Source organism: Mustelus asterias, chromosome 26 (genome assembly GCF_964213995.1).
Source record: "Mustelus asterias chromosome 26, sMusAst1.hap1.1, whole genome shotgun sequence".
Classification (NCBI taxonomy): domain Eukaryota; kingdom Metazoa; phylum Chordata; class Chondrichthyes; order Carcharhiniformes; family Triakidae; genus Mustelus; species Mustelus asterias.
In genome coordinates, this window is record NC_135826.1 from 28,359,067 (window position 1) to 28,376,004 (window position 16,938).

General features: G+C 40.6%; 2 protein-coding genes across 5 annotated transcripts in view; both read right to left on the reverse strand.

Annotated features, from left to right (window-relative positions):
- plekhj1 (pleckstrin homology domain containing, family J member 1) overlaps window positions 1-16,938 on the reverse strand; it is a 423,983-nt gene that overhangs the window by 36,544 nt on the left and 370,501 nt on the right. The window lies entirely within an intron of this gene.
- Window positions 1-16,938, reverse strand: part of ap3d1 (adaptor related protein complex 3 subunit delta 1) — a 95,568-nt gene that overhangs the window by 33,186 nt on the left and 45,444 nt on the right. For 2 of the 4 annotated variants that reach the window (XM_078198358.1, XM_078198355.1), the window contains exons 13-20: window positions 14,663-14,811; window positions 14,243-14,473; window positions 12,869-13,100; window positions 10,446-10,591; window positions 7,483-7,627; window positions 4,135-4,206; window positions 2,816-2,891; window positions 1,530-1,726 (exon numbers count right to left, since the gene is read on the reverse strand). In XM_078198358.1, the coding sequence (XP_078054484.1) occupies window positions 1,530-1,726; window positions 2,816-2,891; window positions 4,135-4,206; window positions 7,483-7,627; window positions 10,446-10,591; window positions 12,869-13,100; window positions 14,243-14,473; window positions 14,663-14,811 (1,248 nt within the window). The remainder of the gene's footprint in view (window positions 1-1,529; window positions 1,727-2,815; window positions 2,892-4,134; window positions 4,207-7,482; window positions 7,628-10,445; window positions 10,592-12,868; window positions 13,101-14,242; window positions 14,474-14,662; window positions 14,812-16,938) is intronic. The other 2 variants (XM_078198359.1, XM_078198356.1) reach the window with 1 other exon arrangement.

A 16,938-nucleotide genomic window follows, 5' to 3' on the forward strand; every position in this document is an offset into this window, starting at 1 on the left:
AGTATGAAATTTTTTATTTTAAAAAACTGCAGCACTAAGAGTTACATTTCGTGAGAGAAGAAAGCATTGTACTGCGTGCACAAGTGTTTAAAAAGTACAAATCATTGATCATATTTCACAAATTCCACTCCCTCCCCACCCAACTATTATTCATTTCTTTCAATATAAGAATCAGTGTACTCGTTGGGGTTTACCTAAATATTATATTAAAACAATAACACAAATTAAAGGTAGTCATTAGATGGATAAATGAAGAGAAGTGAAGTTCAACGGAGAGAGATTCTGAAGAGGAACTGTTGATGAAAATGGTGCCAGAGAATGCATTATCAATTAAAAGAAACCGAGGCACAACTGTGGAATGTTATTTTTGTTAATTTGGCATCCACAGTGAAAAAAATCCATTATAATAAAACAAAGAAGGATCTGCAAGAATTAAGGCAATATTCTCCATCTAAAGATTTACAAATTATGTAAATTATGGGAATACTTTTGGAGTACATTAGTAGAGAGAAAAAAATAATTTAACTTCAACAATGCTTTTATCCGGATGAGTATGGACCTACTGTTTTTTATCCACCACTTCTATAGCATTCTACAGGATTTGCACATATAATACTTTGAACTAAGACTAAGCAAAAATGTTACTTTTTTTGGTATTTAAAAAGCCAATTTGGAAATTGCAAAAAGCTTCCTTAAATGTTGCCAAATTTCACATTGAGAACATGAGCAAAACTTCGAGAGAAAACATAAATGATAAAACCTGAGGAAACAACAAGTGCATGCAAATGACGATGAAAGAAGAGAAGTGAGAGTAGATGCAAGAGCAAATGCATACAAGAGCGCACTAGCGATTGTACTCCAGAGAGCCTAAGAGAGTGAGAGAGATAACACTAAAGCAAAAAAAGCAAAAGCGATGCAAGATCCAGATCAACAGTGAGATCAGGAGCGTGCGAAAGGGAGAAGAAAGGGAAAGTAAATGTCCTGCCCTTGTATATAATTTTGAGAGAAATTTGTCAAAGTACTTCATACAAAATTCTGATATGCAGTGACTTAATGTAGCCAATCTGCACCCATCAAGATTAAATGACCATTTTTGGTCAAATTCTATTTCTCGCTGGATCAAAGTTGGCTGAAACACAAATTTCTTGCAAAGTTGAATGTGATCTTACACATCAACTTGCACAGGAGCTGCCTTGGATTAATATCTCATCCAAAGATGGAGCAGTGCAATAATTCCTCATGACTGCAGTAACATGATCCACCAGATATCTAATAGCGCAATCAATGGTGGTTATGGGTTGCCTATGTGCCCTGTCAGTTTGCTTAAACCATGACAGTATGATTAGATACATCCAAGGTTATAATGTCTGAATTTTTAATGGCATTCAAAATGCTTTCAACAGGAGCTTTAGAGGCCTACTTAATATCCACACATCAACTTTTTTCCCCATCATCTCTCAAATGGATTGCCAATCACTAATTCATTTGCTTTTAGTAGTACAGGATAAGGCGAATGTTTAATTACTAACCTCAGGCATTTCTTCTGTGATAATATCAACATGGTGAACTGGAGCAATGTCCTCATCACTTTCAGTATGAAATGAATCATGACGGCGTTTGCCTTTCTTGTCTTTCTTTTGTTTTTTCTTCTTTTTCTGCCTATCCTGTTTCTGCTGTTGCCTGCGTTCTTCTTCCAGTTTAAGATACTGATCTGACAAAGGCATTCCTATGTACGTCAATACAACATAGATTACTGCATTGGAACAAACTACACATAGCCATAAATGTTTAGAGAAAATTAGCAATTAAGGCCCATTACTCATGCATGGATGGCACGGTGGCACAGTGGCTAGCACTGCTGCCTCACAGCGCTAGGGACCCGGGTTCAATTCTGGCCTCGGGTCACTGTCTGTGTGGAGTTTGCACATTCTCCCCGTGTCTGTGTGGGCTTCCTCCAGGTGCTCCAGTTTCCTCCCACAGCCCAAAGACGTGCAGGTTAGGTTGACTGGCCATGCTAAATTGACCCTAGTATCAGGGGATTAGCAGGATAAATATGTGGGGTTATGGGAATAGGGTCTGGGTGGGATTGTGGTTGGTGCAGACTTGATGGGCCAAATGGCCTCCTCCTGCGCTGTAGGGATTCTATCATTCTATGCGCAAATCTTTCTGCATCATGACAAGTTTTTAAGCCATTTCAGATTCATTACTCACCTCGGCATGATTGTGATGCTAGACTTCATGCAAAAAGAACTAAACTGTAATCAAGATTGAAGAAAACCCAAAGTGAGGAATTAGCTCACAATTTTCCAAATCAGAAAACTGCCAATGCTAATGCACCCATTTGATAGCTTTAGGAAGGAGCCAGCCATTTTCTCCAAAAACCTTAAATAGTATATAGATGATTGATAATAAGATATAATACATAATATTCTGCTGAACAACTTAAGATTTATTACCCTCATTCTCTGCTGCCACCATCTCCCAAAGAATCTTGCACACTTTTTCCTTGGTGGCAGCAAGTTCTCACACTATTACTCATCCATGACAGTGCAGAACGGTACTTATGGCAGAGAAAAAATAACTGTTCCTCCCTGGTAAATAAATTTAGTCAGCGCATCACATTAGCAATGTTGGCTCAATGATTAACGATTATGGAATATTAGACTTGAGGGAAAGCAGCTTCACTGGGATTCTTCCACTTTGGCTTTGTGTGGTTGACGTACGTGGGTTACAAAACCATTGGTGTAACGTATCACAAATACTTACTACATGCAGTAACTGGAATGTGGAGAACTGCAATAGCTGCCTCAATTACCTGGTACTCTCAATGGTACTGTGAGATCAATTTGCACCACAGGTATGTGATCAACTCCACTAGCGTCTTGGTAATTCTAGAATCAAACAAAATAGTGGCTGTCAATTAAATTAATCATTCTCATAATCATAGAAATCATAGAAACCCTACAGTACAGAAAGAGGCCATTCGGCCCATCGAGTCTGCACCGACCACAATCCCACCCAGGCCCTACCACCATATCCCTACAGATTTTTTACCCACTAATCCCTCTAACCTACGCATCTCAGGACACTAAGGGGCAATTTTTAGCATGGCCAATCAATCTAACTCGCACATCTTTGGACTGTGGGAGGAAACCGGAGCACCCGGAGGAAACCCACGCAGACACGAGGAGAATGTGCAAACTCCACACAGACAGTGACCCATGCCAGGAATCGAACCCAGGTCCCTGGAGCTGTGAAGCAGCAGTGCTAACCACTGTGCTACCGTGCCGCCCTATCTTGGTTGACAAAGCTTCACATGCCCATGAAATGAAACATATTTCTCAGTCTAACCCAGATAGTTATTACTGCTTCAAGAACAAATTATACAATTAAAGTACAGTTGGTATCTTACTCCTTTGTAATTACAAATTTATTCCCAACAGCTGAAAAGTAGTACCTATCGTGTCCAACCCGAATAATCCAGTCAGTTTCATTTCCCACTCGATCCTCATAGGCTGCAAGATAATTTCCCTGAAGTGCCCAATCCCCTTTTGAAACCCAACATTATTCTACAAGACTAAAACAAAATGTTTGTGTTTACTATCTCAGCTGCTCCCCCATCCCAATTTTCTACCCGCTCTTCCTACAGACATCAATTCCTGCTGAGGAATGCCACCACAGGGCACTGGCAAACCCTCAGTAACTTGTCAGAGTTCCTCTTCTTCATGTCGAAGGCCAGGCAGCAATTGTGGATGTCATTAACGAAGATGCAAGTGCAAGTTCATAGCCAACATCCATATTTGGGCATCTTCTACCTGCTCATCAACAGAAATTGGGGTTGGAAATCCTGGTTGATTTCTACCCTCCTTTTCAGCTCAAAGACAGCAATGCAGACTGTGACATCCCAAAATGCTGATATAGCTGAGATGAAATAAGGAACCTTTTAGCTTTCCAATCTATGTGGCTTAGGTTCTTGCTTTATCTACAAGCTCTCATCACATTTTTTGCTGGTCAGCCAAGTCAAACACTTGAGCAAGCCACATATATCGTGCCCAGTCTGAATTTAAAGGCAGCACTCTCTTCACCACAAATCCCCTCAACCAAGTAAGGGACAAAAATATCGCAAGACATTACCTTCTGAGGAGATGGAGAACTCTTGATGTAAAATGGATTGTTTGCCTGTTCTTGTTTTCTTACTTCTCGCCGCTAGAAAACAAACAAATTTTATACATCTCAAGTTACACTTCATTGAAAGTTCGATATCAGCTTAAAGAGTCTAAACTTGTATTTCACATGGAAGAGATTGATCACAGCAAAGTAGCTTGGAGGAATATGGCGGGGGGAGGAAAACTCCGATACCCCAAAAGGTCAATATAAAAAAGATATTTGCGCAACAAGACGTACATACACGAGAAAAAAAGCAGATGAGACAAAGTGTTTAACATATTAACATTACAAACATGCACAAAATACACTACATTGTATATTGTATTTATATTATGGTATGTAGATTTTTTGTGTGTCCATAAATATCTGAGGTAAATGTATACTGAAACACATCAAAAGTGGAGGGGGTCAAACATCAAAAATAAAAAATATTGGAAAATCTCAGCAAGTCTGACAGCATCTGTGGAGAGAGAACAGAGCTAACATTTCAAGTCTCGATGAGCCTTCGTCAGTTTTTGTTTCAGATTTCAGCATCCACAGTAATTTTCTTTTATCTTAGGAGTCAAACATCCAGTTATGTTAGAAGAGGATGAGCTTTAACAAATTCATGGGGTGGGGGGAAAGAAGAGAGAGAAGAAACATCCAACCAGGCTGAGGGGGTAAAAGAGCAATTCAGATAGTACTATGTGATGGTTAAAAACATACAACTGACAGTGAACCAAAGGACAATAAACTACACTTGAAAGATGAGGTGTGAAATTGGATGCCGGGTTTGACAATGCTATGATGGGATTTTTAAATGGAAATGAGCATTTGAAGTCAATTTGGAGGCACAGAAAACCAAATTGCGGTCAGCAAGGATGGGGATGATACGAGAGTCTGAATTGGGGTGGAATAAGATTGTGTGTAATGTAGTTTTGGAAAGTTGGAATTTAAGTGAAGTTCAAGAGGCTGCCAAGAAAAGCTCTAAAGAAGTCAAGCTTGGATTGGAAAAATTGAAATAAGTGTTTAAGCAAAAAATTGGTATCACACAGGGACAAAGAGACAATTTATGGAACATTCTCCTTTAGAACTTACAAACAAGTCAAGTCATGAGAAAATAACTTGATAAGGTACGAAAGTAAACAGATGTACTACATCAACCCTAACGTCTTTCCCCCACTTCTGGTAGTTTTGATTACAGTGTTGGCACAACAGTCTTTAGATTATATGCTTTTTAAAAACATACAGATTGCGGATATACTAGCACTGGATTGAAAAACAGCAACGAAGAAGAAAATCTACATTTCAGGTCAAGAGCACAACACTGAACTTTTCAATCAAATTGGATTTCTAAAAAATAATTTAAACTTCAGACATGGCAGCCTAACATTAAATATCTCATAGCAATGTACAGAGTTGAAAACAATCAGAACCAAGAATTGGTGGGAGAGGATAGCGCTGATGCTCAAAGTAGATTTTGACAGAGGGAAGAGGACAACTGAGGTGCTAAGGTCTGGTTACAGTTTTCCGAAGAACAGGGTTCTAATCAGTTTAATGCTCTGCATGTGAAAATGTAATGGAATGATTAAAAAGGGCAACTGCTTAAGAGGTTATGTTGCAACAACAGAAGGTCTGTCAACAAACACAGGCTGAATGAGCCTGCAAAGAAATGGAGGGCCAAGATTTGATGGGTTCTGCAGATAGGAGGATTGAGAAATTGACATGGGCAGATGGAAAGCCATTTATGTTTTTTTGAGAGTAGAGACAATGGGCCCGATTTGACCATTTTGATTCTAAGTCTGGGCAAACTTGAAACTGGGAGTGTTTCTGATCTGACTTTTAGACCCGTTCTCATACGCACTCTGCCTGTAAAAATATCTGCAATTCCAAATCGTGCTGCACAAGTGTGTGGGCGTGGATTAACGTGCCCGAAATCTTGCAGCTTCCATCAGCACCTCCAACTGCACATGCGCAAAACAAAATGATATAATGCGGCTCCCCTGCCACATTGCTCCCAGGCCGGATAATGCCTTCCCCTGGTCCCCACAGACATTGCCCCACCCCCCCAACATGACTGACCCCCTTATCTCCCCACCGCCTCGCCATCCAGACCGATCACAGGCCCCTCCCCCCTTACTGATCTCAGGCAGAGTGGCAGCGGAACCCCCACTGATCTCGGGCAGAGTGGCAGCGGGGCCCCCTTTCCCCCAACCATTCTCAAGCCGAAAGCTGTCAGATGTTCGGCACTTACCTTCTCACGAACTAGAGCGCCTGAATCGGACTTTTGTGGAGCATGTCTGTTTTGCTTCTGGATGGGCGAATGCAGTGGTAAAGGGGGAAGTGCCAGTAAGGTTGGGCACGCAGCCCATTAAGTCAATTTGAATGCATGTAAATGCATTTAAATGGCCGTCGCGTCCGTTTCAGATGCTAATCACAGCCATTTTCGGGCCCTGGTAAAGGGGGAACCGGCGTGGAGGCAGGTACGGATCGTGCTACTCGCCTCACGCCCGACTTTACCAAGTTTTCGTGCCTGAAAACAGATGCAACTTGATGGTAAAATCAGGCCCAATGTGTCGTAAAGCAGGGCTTTTGTTCAAACAGCAATTTGTTAAAGAGGAAGGCTCAGGAGGCTGTAAGGAGAATATCAAAATATTCGAGGCTGGAGGTGATGCACACCGAGTTAAAAGGAAGAGGTAGGCACACAGGCAGGCTTGTGGCAAGGAATGAAGAACTGGACTAGGGCTCAAGGTCAAACAGACACCAAGATTAACCACCATAGAGATTGTTCTGAAGAAACTATCAGAGAAAATTAAGAAACTGGGTGGCAAGTCGTGGAGTTTACATGGCTTTTGGTTTGTAAGCGTGGAGCGGAAAGAGATCCTTGCTTATTTTGGACTTAATAATTGCTAGATAGTTCAACATAAATTCATGATTCAAGAATCAAGGGCAGTTGCAGATAAGTAAATCTGAGTGTTGTCTGCGTATGTCTAAAAGTTTCCCCAAGTCTCCCAATGGTAGTGCCAAGGCAACATACAGACAAGAAAAGTAGACCATAAAGGAGAGATGCTGGAAGGGACTGTATTATTGATTTGAGTGAAGTGTTGTGAAAAGGTCAAGGGTTAGCACTGTCTGTTAGTGATGCAAAGAAAGTCACTGCTGCCCTTGACCACAGTAGAGTGAATGGGCAGAGTCCAGATTGATGGCAGCGAAGGATACTAAATAGGCTAGCAAGATTTGTAAAGCAAAGAAGGTTGAGTTAAGGTATAGCTAAACAGGACAGGGGATCAAAACGTTCCGATTTTCTTTGTGGAAGAACACAATCAAAGATGTTACCCTAGCAAGCTCATCTTCATCCAATTCTGGTTGTCTGTGTTTTGCACTTCTTTGTTCCTCCTCATGGAAGATCATTTTCTTAGGGGTTTCATCATCTGAAGAGCTTTCTGAAGGTGCATCATTGATCCAGGCATCAAGATCCAGCCTGAAGAGGAAGAGAGAGGTCAAATAAAACTCATTTCATGTAGTGCCACTACATGTATAAAATCCATGTTTTGCCCTTGTTTTATATGTCATGCTTGTCTGATAGGCTAGGGCCAATGCAACTGGCATCCTGGAAGGCCACTGCAATTCATGTATATGCTACCACAATGCAAAGTCAAGTTCTGAATGAGCTGGAACATCTACCATCCTTCCCTTCATTCGGTAGATGCCCTGTATGATACAGATCCCCAGGCCTTTGTTTTGTGAAGAATTGTTTAAGATGCTAAGAATATCTCCAGTAAGGAAGGAGGCTTTGACTTCTGAGAAGCAACTGAACACGGAGATTTTTCAAGTTGAATCTGCTCACCTGGCTCAACGGATCTGAGATTCTACAGGCAATGTAGGAGGCACTATATGAAACAGACTCACTTTTAATCTCTCGTGTAGAAAGTGCCCGAATGTCTTATTTAATGTATAGAAGTACTAGACTGGGAGAATGCAAGTAAACAAAGACATCTTCTGGCAAAATCAGGGTATTGAATTTGATCATCAGCCATGATCATAATGAATGGTGGAGCAAATTCAAAGGGCCGAATGGCTTAACCCTGCTTCTATTTTCTATGCATGTGTCTACCCCTTGAGGAAACAACCAAATACTGGCAACATTCCTGTGGTGAATTCGAGGAATGATTCACACAATCAGGCCGTTAGACCCATCGATTGATTTACTCCCCCCAAGATTAACAGTGAATTTAACTAGTAACGTCTCCAAGTCAAAATCCAGGGATGTTTTTGCAAGGCTATCCTGCAGCAACCAGTGTCAGCTGGGTCTCCCAAAATTGGAGCACAAGGAGGATAATTTGGCTGCGCCTGTGCCAACCCAGTCATTTCTTTTGCGACACACTCGTCAGACTAACTGCAGCCTTGGCTCTGATATTTTACGCAAGGTACAGTGAACCTTGTATATAAAAAATAATTGACCTTAGAATTAATACTATTTTTTAAATTCATTAATGGGATGGGGGCTTCACCGGCAAGGGCAGCATTTGTTGCCCATCCCCAACTGCCCTCGAGAGTAGTTAAGAGCCAATCACAATTTCTCCTCTTGCTCAACGAGAAAAAGCAAGATTGCCTCCAAATCTGCCTATTATTTGTTTTCCATGTTGTATCTCAAAAACACTGACTGAATTCAGGCAAAAATTCTGCATCTTGGACATCTTCAATCAGCACTTATGCAATAACTCTGTAGCCGATCACAGATTACCGTTCCAAACGCAAGTTCAACCCTTCATCTGTTTTAATAACCACCCTTGCAATAACCACTCCATAACCTTCTCATGCTTTTACTAAAATAATTGCTTACATTTCCTTTTTTTTTTATATCCTTATTTATAAACTGTGCACCTCAGTCGTAGAATCCTGTGCCAAAAGATCCACACCTACATAAACTTTAAAGGTCTCAACACAACTTTCCTCATCTTGCTCTTCCCAGTCTCAGGACTTGACACCCTCGTCTCTCTTCCTACTGTCAGCCTATCCAGATCTCTTTTGAATGATCCCATATTGATTATTATCTGTCATGATAAGGAGTTTCACCAATTTAGCCCAGGCATACTTTGATTTAAGTTTAATGGTAATATAAATGTCAGATTTAGGATTCTTGGATCTAACTCCCAAAGGTTCATCATCGTTTTCTTTACACTGATTAAGGTAAGCACTAAAGAGCAAGAAATTGGTATATTTGGGAAGTTAATGGGTCAGGAATGGAATGTATGAATATCAACTGGCTGGACAATGGGAGGACCATTACCACATACTGGCACCTAATGGTCACCACTTATGAATGCATTAGGGGGACTTAATGAATGCAGCATTAAGCTCTTTGCGAGGGGGCTGAAAAATAGGTTGAATTTCTGTTTTTGAACAATCCACAGACAAGGAGAGTTAGGAGGTCAGACATCAAACTAAGGATCTTTGAGAGAAAACTGAGGTAAGAGCTTTGTTGATGACAGTTAGTCAAGGCTATCTTTTGAGGGAGGGAGGCAAATATGGCAGTTTTTAAATGGAGGAAAAATGTGTTCATACAAAAGGAACCACCTGTAATCAGTGAGTATCAAGGAAAAGTAGGTTAAGGACTGTCAGCTCACAGGACTGCCACAATAAATGATGGGGTCCAAAGGTAATTGTCGTTATATGTAGAAAATGTCTCCTTTTGTCTGCTCAAGATGTTTTACAGTTCTGTAGACACTTGCCTTCCCCAGTACTTTCACCCAAGAGACCCTTTTCCATTTATGAGTCTCAATGGAGAGGGTGTCATCTGCTATTCAACTATGGGGATATCAATGCTAATAAATGTCTGCAGTCACTTGTGCCCAATTGTGCATTCTCTTCAACAGGAGTCACGGACACTTCGCAAAAGCTTAATTCCTTCCCTCCTAGCATAGGAATGCTCTAATCGCTATCCTGAATGAAATCAATTAATCCATTCGGTTGAGTAATTTACCAGCCTTGACCTGTTGAGTCTGGAGAGCAACTATAATGTTTACCAATGAAAAGCTGCAAACCTCAATTATTTTAACAACATATTGTATTTGGAAACCATCAGTACCAAGATAAATAGGATGAACCATGAGGTGAAAACATTCATGCTTTTGAGTAATGCAGCAACATTTGTTCCAATGATAATTAAGTTTAGTTTAACTTTGGACAGCTTTTGTTTGTATTACAGGAAGGATCGTAACTATAAAAAAAGCTCAATTTCTTTAAATTTACAATGATACTGTTAAATGCGCTTGAAATGCTGGAAATAGAGGTCTCACCCATCTGGCAATGGGACTTTCTTCTGTGCTTTAGGAGCAACAGGGTTAAGTTCTCCGGCAAACAAAGCCATCACTTCTTCTGCTACAGGGACATCTTTAGCTTGAAGCTTTTGTATGTATTTAATCAGTTGAAGAATACAGGAAGCCTGTAAAATAAAATTCAAACATGAGACTTATAGGAAGATATTTGTATGACATTGATGCTTTGTGATTTATGTTCACTCATCAAATAACTTGCATATGGTAAGACGAAAGGTTTGAACCACCCGTTGTGGGGAATTCACAAGCAAACAGATTTGTGTTGTCTGGCAATCAACAGCAAGATACCAGGGCAGAGACTACTGCGCATGAAGCATAGCCAGACAAAAATAAGTGTCTCTAAAAAGAACACAGCTCGGAATAACTAAGTTTTCAGCTCAGAGGCAAGAACTGTCATAACCAGCTTCGTAAATCTACCTATTCCTAGCAGGAACAAAAAAGACTTTACATGTTCAAATCTATTGATTTGCCCAGGAGGGATTTAAACTCGTGGATTTAAGATCTCAATCTAATTTTAGTGCAGGAGTCAAATGACAGACTCCTAGTCAATGACAGACAATGTGTGGGAGAGGAGTGGGGAAGAGTAGAGAATGGATTTTTGTGCAAGACAGGACATTGTGGAATGACTGTCGTCTAAACTTCCAATGTTCTGCAGCTGATTAAAGAGATACAGCATTTTATACATGCCACTGTAGCAGAAAAATTATGGCTAATTTACTTAACTGTTTACTTCTCAAAGCTAAAGTTGCAATTATGCTTTCTCATTAAAATAATCAAGGGTACACCATGCAGGACAGATTGTTATCAGAGTGCTAGATGAAAAAATAGAAACACAATTTTACAGGATCAAATACCAAATCCACAGGATGAAGCACAAAAGCTTCTTCAAAAAGGCAACTGTCCCAGTGATGTTCTGCAAGAATCTGTAATCTTACTATGGCTACATTAATGACGAGTGAACAAATCGTGGGGACTAATGATTCTAAACCAAATCTGCTGCAGTTTGTCATCGGACAGTGTGAAGTTCAGTGCTCAGGCAGCCAAGGGAATGATAGGGATGCTACACTTTTTTTTATTCATTCATGGGACAAGGGCTTCATTGGCTGACCAGCATTTATTGCCCATCCCTAGTTGCCCCTGAGAAAGTGGTGATGAGCTGCCTTCTTGAAAGGCTGTAGTCCACTAGCTATGGGTTGGCTTATAATTCCGTGAGGGAAGGAAGTCCAGGATTTTCACCCAGCGACTGCGAAGAAACAGGGATATATTCCCAAGTCAGGATAGCGAGTGGCTTGGTGAGGAACTTGCAGGTGGTGGTGTTCCCATGCACTTGTTGCTCTTGTCCTTCAAGATGGAAGTGGCCATGGGTTTGGAAGGTACTATTTAGGATCTTTGAAGAATTTCTGCAGTGCATCTTGCAGATAGTACACACTGCTGCTACTGAATGTTGGTAATGGAGGGAGTGGACGTTTGCAGATGTGGTGCCAATCAAGAGGGATGTTTTGTTCTGGATGTTGTCAAGCTTCTGGAGTGTTGTTGGAGCCGCACTCATCCAGGCAAGCGGGGAATGTTCCATCACACACCCGACTTGTGCCTTGTACATAGTGGACAGGCTTTGTGGAGTCAGGAGGTGAGTTACTTGCCACAGTATTCCTAGCTTCTGATCGGCTCTTGAAGTCACTTATTTGTGGCAGTTGAGTTTTTGGTCAATGGTAACCCTTAGGGTGTTTGTTGATAGTGGGGGAATTCAGTAACACCACTGACATTATAACAATGCCCTCAATTAATCAAGAAAACTTTTCCCAGGGTTCCAACTAATCAGCAACCTTTACTGGGGCTGTGCGTGGGTTAGGGAGGAAAAAAAGTAATGCTTGGCCAAAATGTCAACAGTGACTGAATAGTCTCAATCATGGTTCAATCCTTAAGAATCATGCGGGAATATCAATTCAAGCAACGTAGCAGATGATGACTAGTTTCGCACAATACCAACTTGGATCAATGTTTTCAAAAGAAATAGATAAAACTGATGAGAAAAAAATGTATATGTAGTCAATGGATTACTACTTTGCTTCTTTCCTCCAAAGATGCACTGGTTAGGTGGATTGGCCATGCTAAATTGCCCCTTAGTGTCAGGGAGATTAGCAGGGTTAGGGGGATAGGGCCTGGGTGAGATTGTTGTCGGTGCAGGCTCGATGGGCTAAATGGCTTCCTTCTGCACTGTAGTTGATTCTATGATTCTAGGTTGTGGGGGAAAACAAACCATACAAAGTTCAGTTAACATAACCTTCAAATTTACGATAGCAAGGGAAGAATTTATCAAAAGACACTATTAATGATGGACCAAGTGAAATTATTACATCATCTGAGGTGAAAGACTGTTCACGTACCCGCTCCTGCACTTCAAGGTCTGCATTTTGAACAAATTGGGGTAGCTTGTCAATCAACATTTGTGTTATTTCCTGAGCAGCCTCCTTATCACCAGCTTGCTCATTTTGTTGCAAGACTGATGCATACAATTTCCCAGCGTTCTGCACGTAGACAGCCTGGATGTGTCCTGGTAGTGTTGTGACTTTGGATTTAAGCATAGCATCCAATGTTTGATTAGGCTCTTGAAGGTATCTGGAAAACACACAAGTTAGAACTGTATGTACACAGCATTTCTGAAACTGGTTGTTAATTAATTCGATAGACACTAGTGTGAAAGGGAACATAACAATGATTTTAGTGAGATGAAGATGTTGAAGGATATGAACGAAAAGACGGATCAGCAAAGATTGAAGTGAACGGTGGAACAAGTTTAAGGGATTGGATGACCTATGCCTGCTTTCATGGGATGTGGACGTCACTGTTTTATTTTTACAACAATCGGCAATGGCTTCATGGCCATCATACGACATTTAATTCCAGATATTTATTCAAATTTCACTATGTGATTTGAACCCGAGTCCCCAAAGTATTACAATAGGTCACTTGAGTACCAGCCCAGGGACAATACCACTGTGCCACTGCCTCCCCCGTTTGTGAAACATTTCTGGTTAAGTAACTTTTTCAAAAAAATCAACCAGATTTCAATTCTTAAATCATACACCACTTAATCATGTGCAGTTCCCATGGGCTTACAGGGTGAAACTGGCCCAAATTCTCTCTTATTCATTCATAGGACATGGGCATCGCTGGCTGGCCAGCATTTATTGCCCATCCCTAGTTGCCTTTCAAGGGCAGTTGAGAGTCAACCTGGCTCTGGAATCACATGTATGCCAGATTTCCTTCCCTAAAGACATTAGTGAACCAGATGGGTTTTTCTGACAATCGACAATGGTTTTACGGTCATCAGTAGATTCTTAATTCCAGATTTGTTTTGTTATTGAATTCAAATTCTACCATCTGCCAAGACAGGATTCGAACCGAGGTCCCCAGAATATCAACTAAGTTTCTGAATTAATCGTCTATTGATAATACCACTAAGGCCACCGCTGTCACGCAGGATTAACAATGGTTAGTGTGGAAAATGGTCAAATATCTCAATAGTGCAGTGACATCATCAAGAAGAATTTTGTTACACAGCATAAAGAAATTTTGCATTTGGTTTTTGCAACTTGATCTCAGAATGCACAACATGGCTATTGTGGGCCTGAGATGCAAGTGTTGCGTTTGCCAATACCAAAATCATCTAATGGGAGAACAGAAATAAATAGAACTACTGTAAAGCAGCCTTGAATTTTCTTTTTTTTTATAAAAGTAGTATTTTAGGCAATACATACTCTGAGAATTCACCACAGATCCAGGCAGCAGCATACAAAACTTCACAGATACCATTTCTTTGCATGTTGCCAGCAAGCAGGTGTCCATTATCTAACAGCATTGCCATCTGCGACACTGCAAATGCCCTGATAGCCTTTACTCGGATAGCTACGTCAAGCATTTGAGCTGCAATTAGGTGGCCATGTCGCGTTCCTTCCAGTCGAGTCAACTCTACCAGGATGCTAATGTACCTGTGTTTTTAAAAAAATATGAACACACGAACATTAAATTGATTTAGGAGAAAAACATAGTTCAATAACTTGGCCAACATTTGCAAAGCTTGAGGGCAGTTTAAAAAAAAAAATCAATCTTAAGGATATTTTACTTATAGGTCAGCAATGTAAATAACTTTTTTAAAATAGCGGCTAATGAGAACTCACCATTCAAAATTGGTGATGTACTGATAGTTGGACTGGCTGCAAATGTCTATGATTTTTGTGAGGAGTTCATCTCTGTACGTTGTGCCCTCTGCTTTATCTACGTGAATCATTAATTTCTTTACTATTTCCATCAAGTTCTTCTTGGAAACCTAACAATATTGGAGTCAAAAGGAAATCTTAAATTCATACAAATTATAAATCATTAGGTACTTCACAGTTTTTAATCACAATACAGACTCAGTGGTGAACATCCAATGTTGTACAAAAAAACTCTCCTAAATGAAAACTACATTCCATTTTTATTTCTAGTGCAGAACTGATCAAGTCCACACACTGATATTTGGTTCTTACTTCTATACTGGCAAAATTTGCTTCCCAACTCCAAACCAGCTATTAAAAAATAATAAGTTGGCAGTTTAGAAAGAAAAAACAGGTTATGAAAAATGATGCGCTTGACCTGATACTAATTAACATGAAAAATTAATTCAGCATATCCAAGATTAATAACTGAGAAATCAGGAAGTATAAATAAAGGCTCGAGTCAGCCAACATTAGTTTTTCTCAAATTACAGGCACCTTCAATGACCTGTCTATATCCTTAACTGATGGCAATCCTGAAATTAAGGAATGATAGTTACAGCTAGAGGTTGATTAATGTTTTCAGTAAGTGGTAGATTCGAAGTTATACTGTCATTTATTTAATATGCATTTTATGATTTTTGAAGAGCTACCATTGAAAATGATTGGCATGCCATGCAAATCAAATATAGAACCATACTTGCATATTTGGAAAACAAATTATTTAATTCATATTGGTGATTATATTCGAAATACATTAAATGTGGGAGAATCAACAGCAGTGTGGGTTGTAAGTAATCCTGATTATGGCACGGTGGCACCGTGGTTAGCACAGCTGCCTCAGAGCTCCAGGGACTCGGGTTCAATTCTGGCCTTGAGTGACCTGTGCAAACTCCTTGTGCCTGTGTGGGTTTCCCCCAGGTGCCCCGGTTCCCTCCCACAGTCCAAAGGTGTACAGGTGAGGTGGATTGGCCATGCTAAATTAGTGTCCCAAGATGTGTCGGTTAGATGGATTAGCCATGGTAAATGTGGTTACATGATTAGGGAGGAGAGGGTCTGGGTAAGATACTCTGTCAGAGAGTCAGTGCAGACTAGATAGGCTGAATGGCCTCTCCTGCATTGTCGAGATTCTATTTGTATACTATTTCTGTGAACAACTCTCATATAATTTAGCAAAAATATGCAGATGTGAACCCAACATCACTCCAATTGGCAGGATGCAGTGCTTTCAAGAGCCCCACCACTGCTGGACAGGAACTAAAGCAGTGTTCCACAAGTGTGTACCAGAGGTTGCCTTTAATCAGTGGCACTTGAGCATTAAGCCACTACAAGGTGACTGCGACATGTAGATATTTTCCCACATAATACTTAGGATTCTGGAAAATGCAATGAAACACATTCCAACTGCACCTTGCCTTAGCAATCCTTTTCAGACCTAATTGCCTCTGGTTTGCTCTTCTCTGAGAAGTTCCATTTTTGCTGCTGTAGAGTTCAACAAGTGCTGGGAGCCTTCTGAACATTACAGAAATGGCCATCTTTCATGTACGAGCCTATAATGTGTGCCTGGATGGAGCACTGAACTATGTATGATTGTCTTATAGAGTGTGGATATTTTAAATCAAAAAACCCTTTAATAGACTCCAACAACCATGGATTCCAACACCCTTCTGGATCATTCTTCCCCTATTGCCCCATTCCAATCCCTATCTTTGCTTTGTTTTCACAATCCCCTCTGTCCTCACACCTCAGCAAAGCTCTTAGCATCATTTCCTTAGGCGCCCAACCAGAGTTGTACCTGGCACAACACGGAGCTCTTCTGCAGTCAGATAACAAAAGCAAAATACTGTGGAGTTTGAAGATCTGAAAAATAAACGGAAAGCATTGGAAAAACTTAGCAGGCCTGGCAGCATCTGTGGAGAGAGAAACAGAGTTAACGTTTTGAGAAGAGTCACGTTGGACTTGAAACATTAATTCTGTTTCTCTCTCCAGAGATGCTGCCAGACTTGCTGAGTTTTTTTTTTAAAACTTTGTCTTTATTTCTTCAGTTAGCTTCACCTCCACAACCACTTCTTTGTCTAGGAGTTTTGTCCCTACTGAACAGGCCTTTTCTCCCATCTTTAAATTCTTGTTCCACCTTGATGCCTCCCTCAAGCCTCTTACTCTCTCTGGATCTTTTTATTGTGAACTTGAGAGATGTC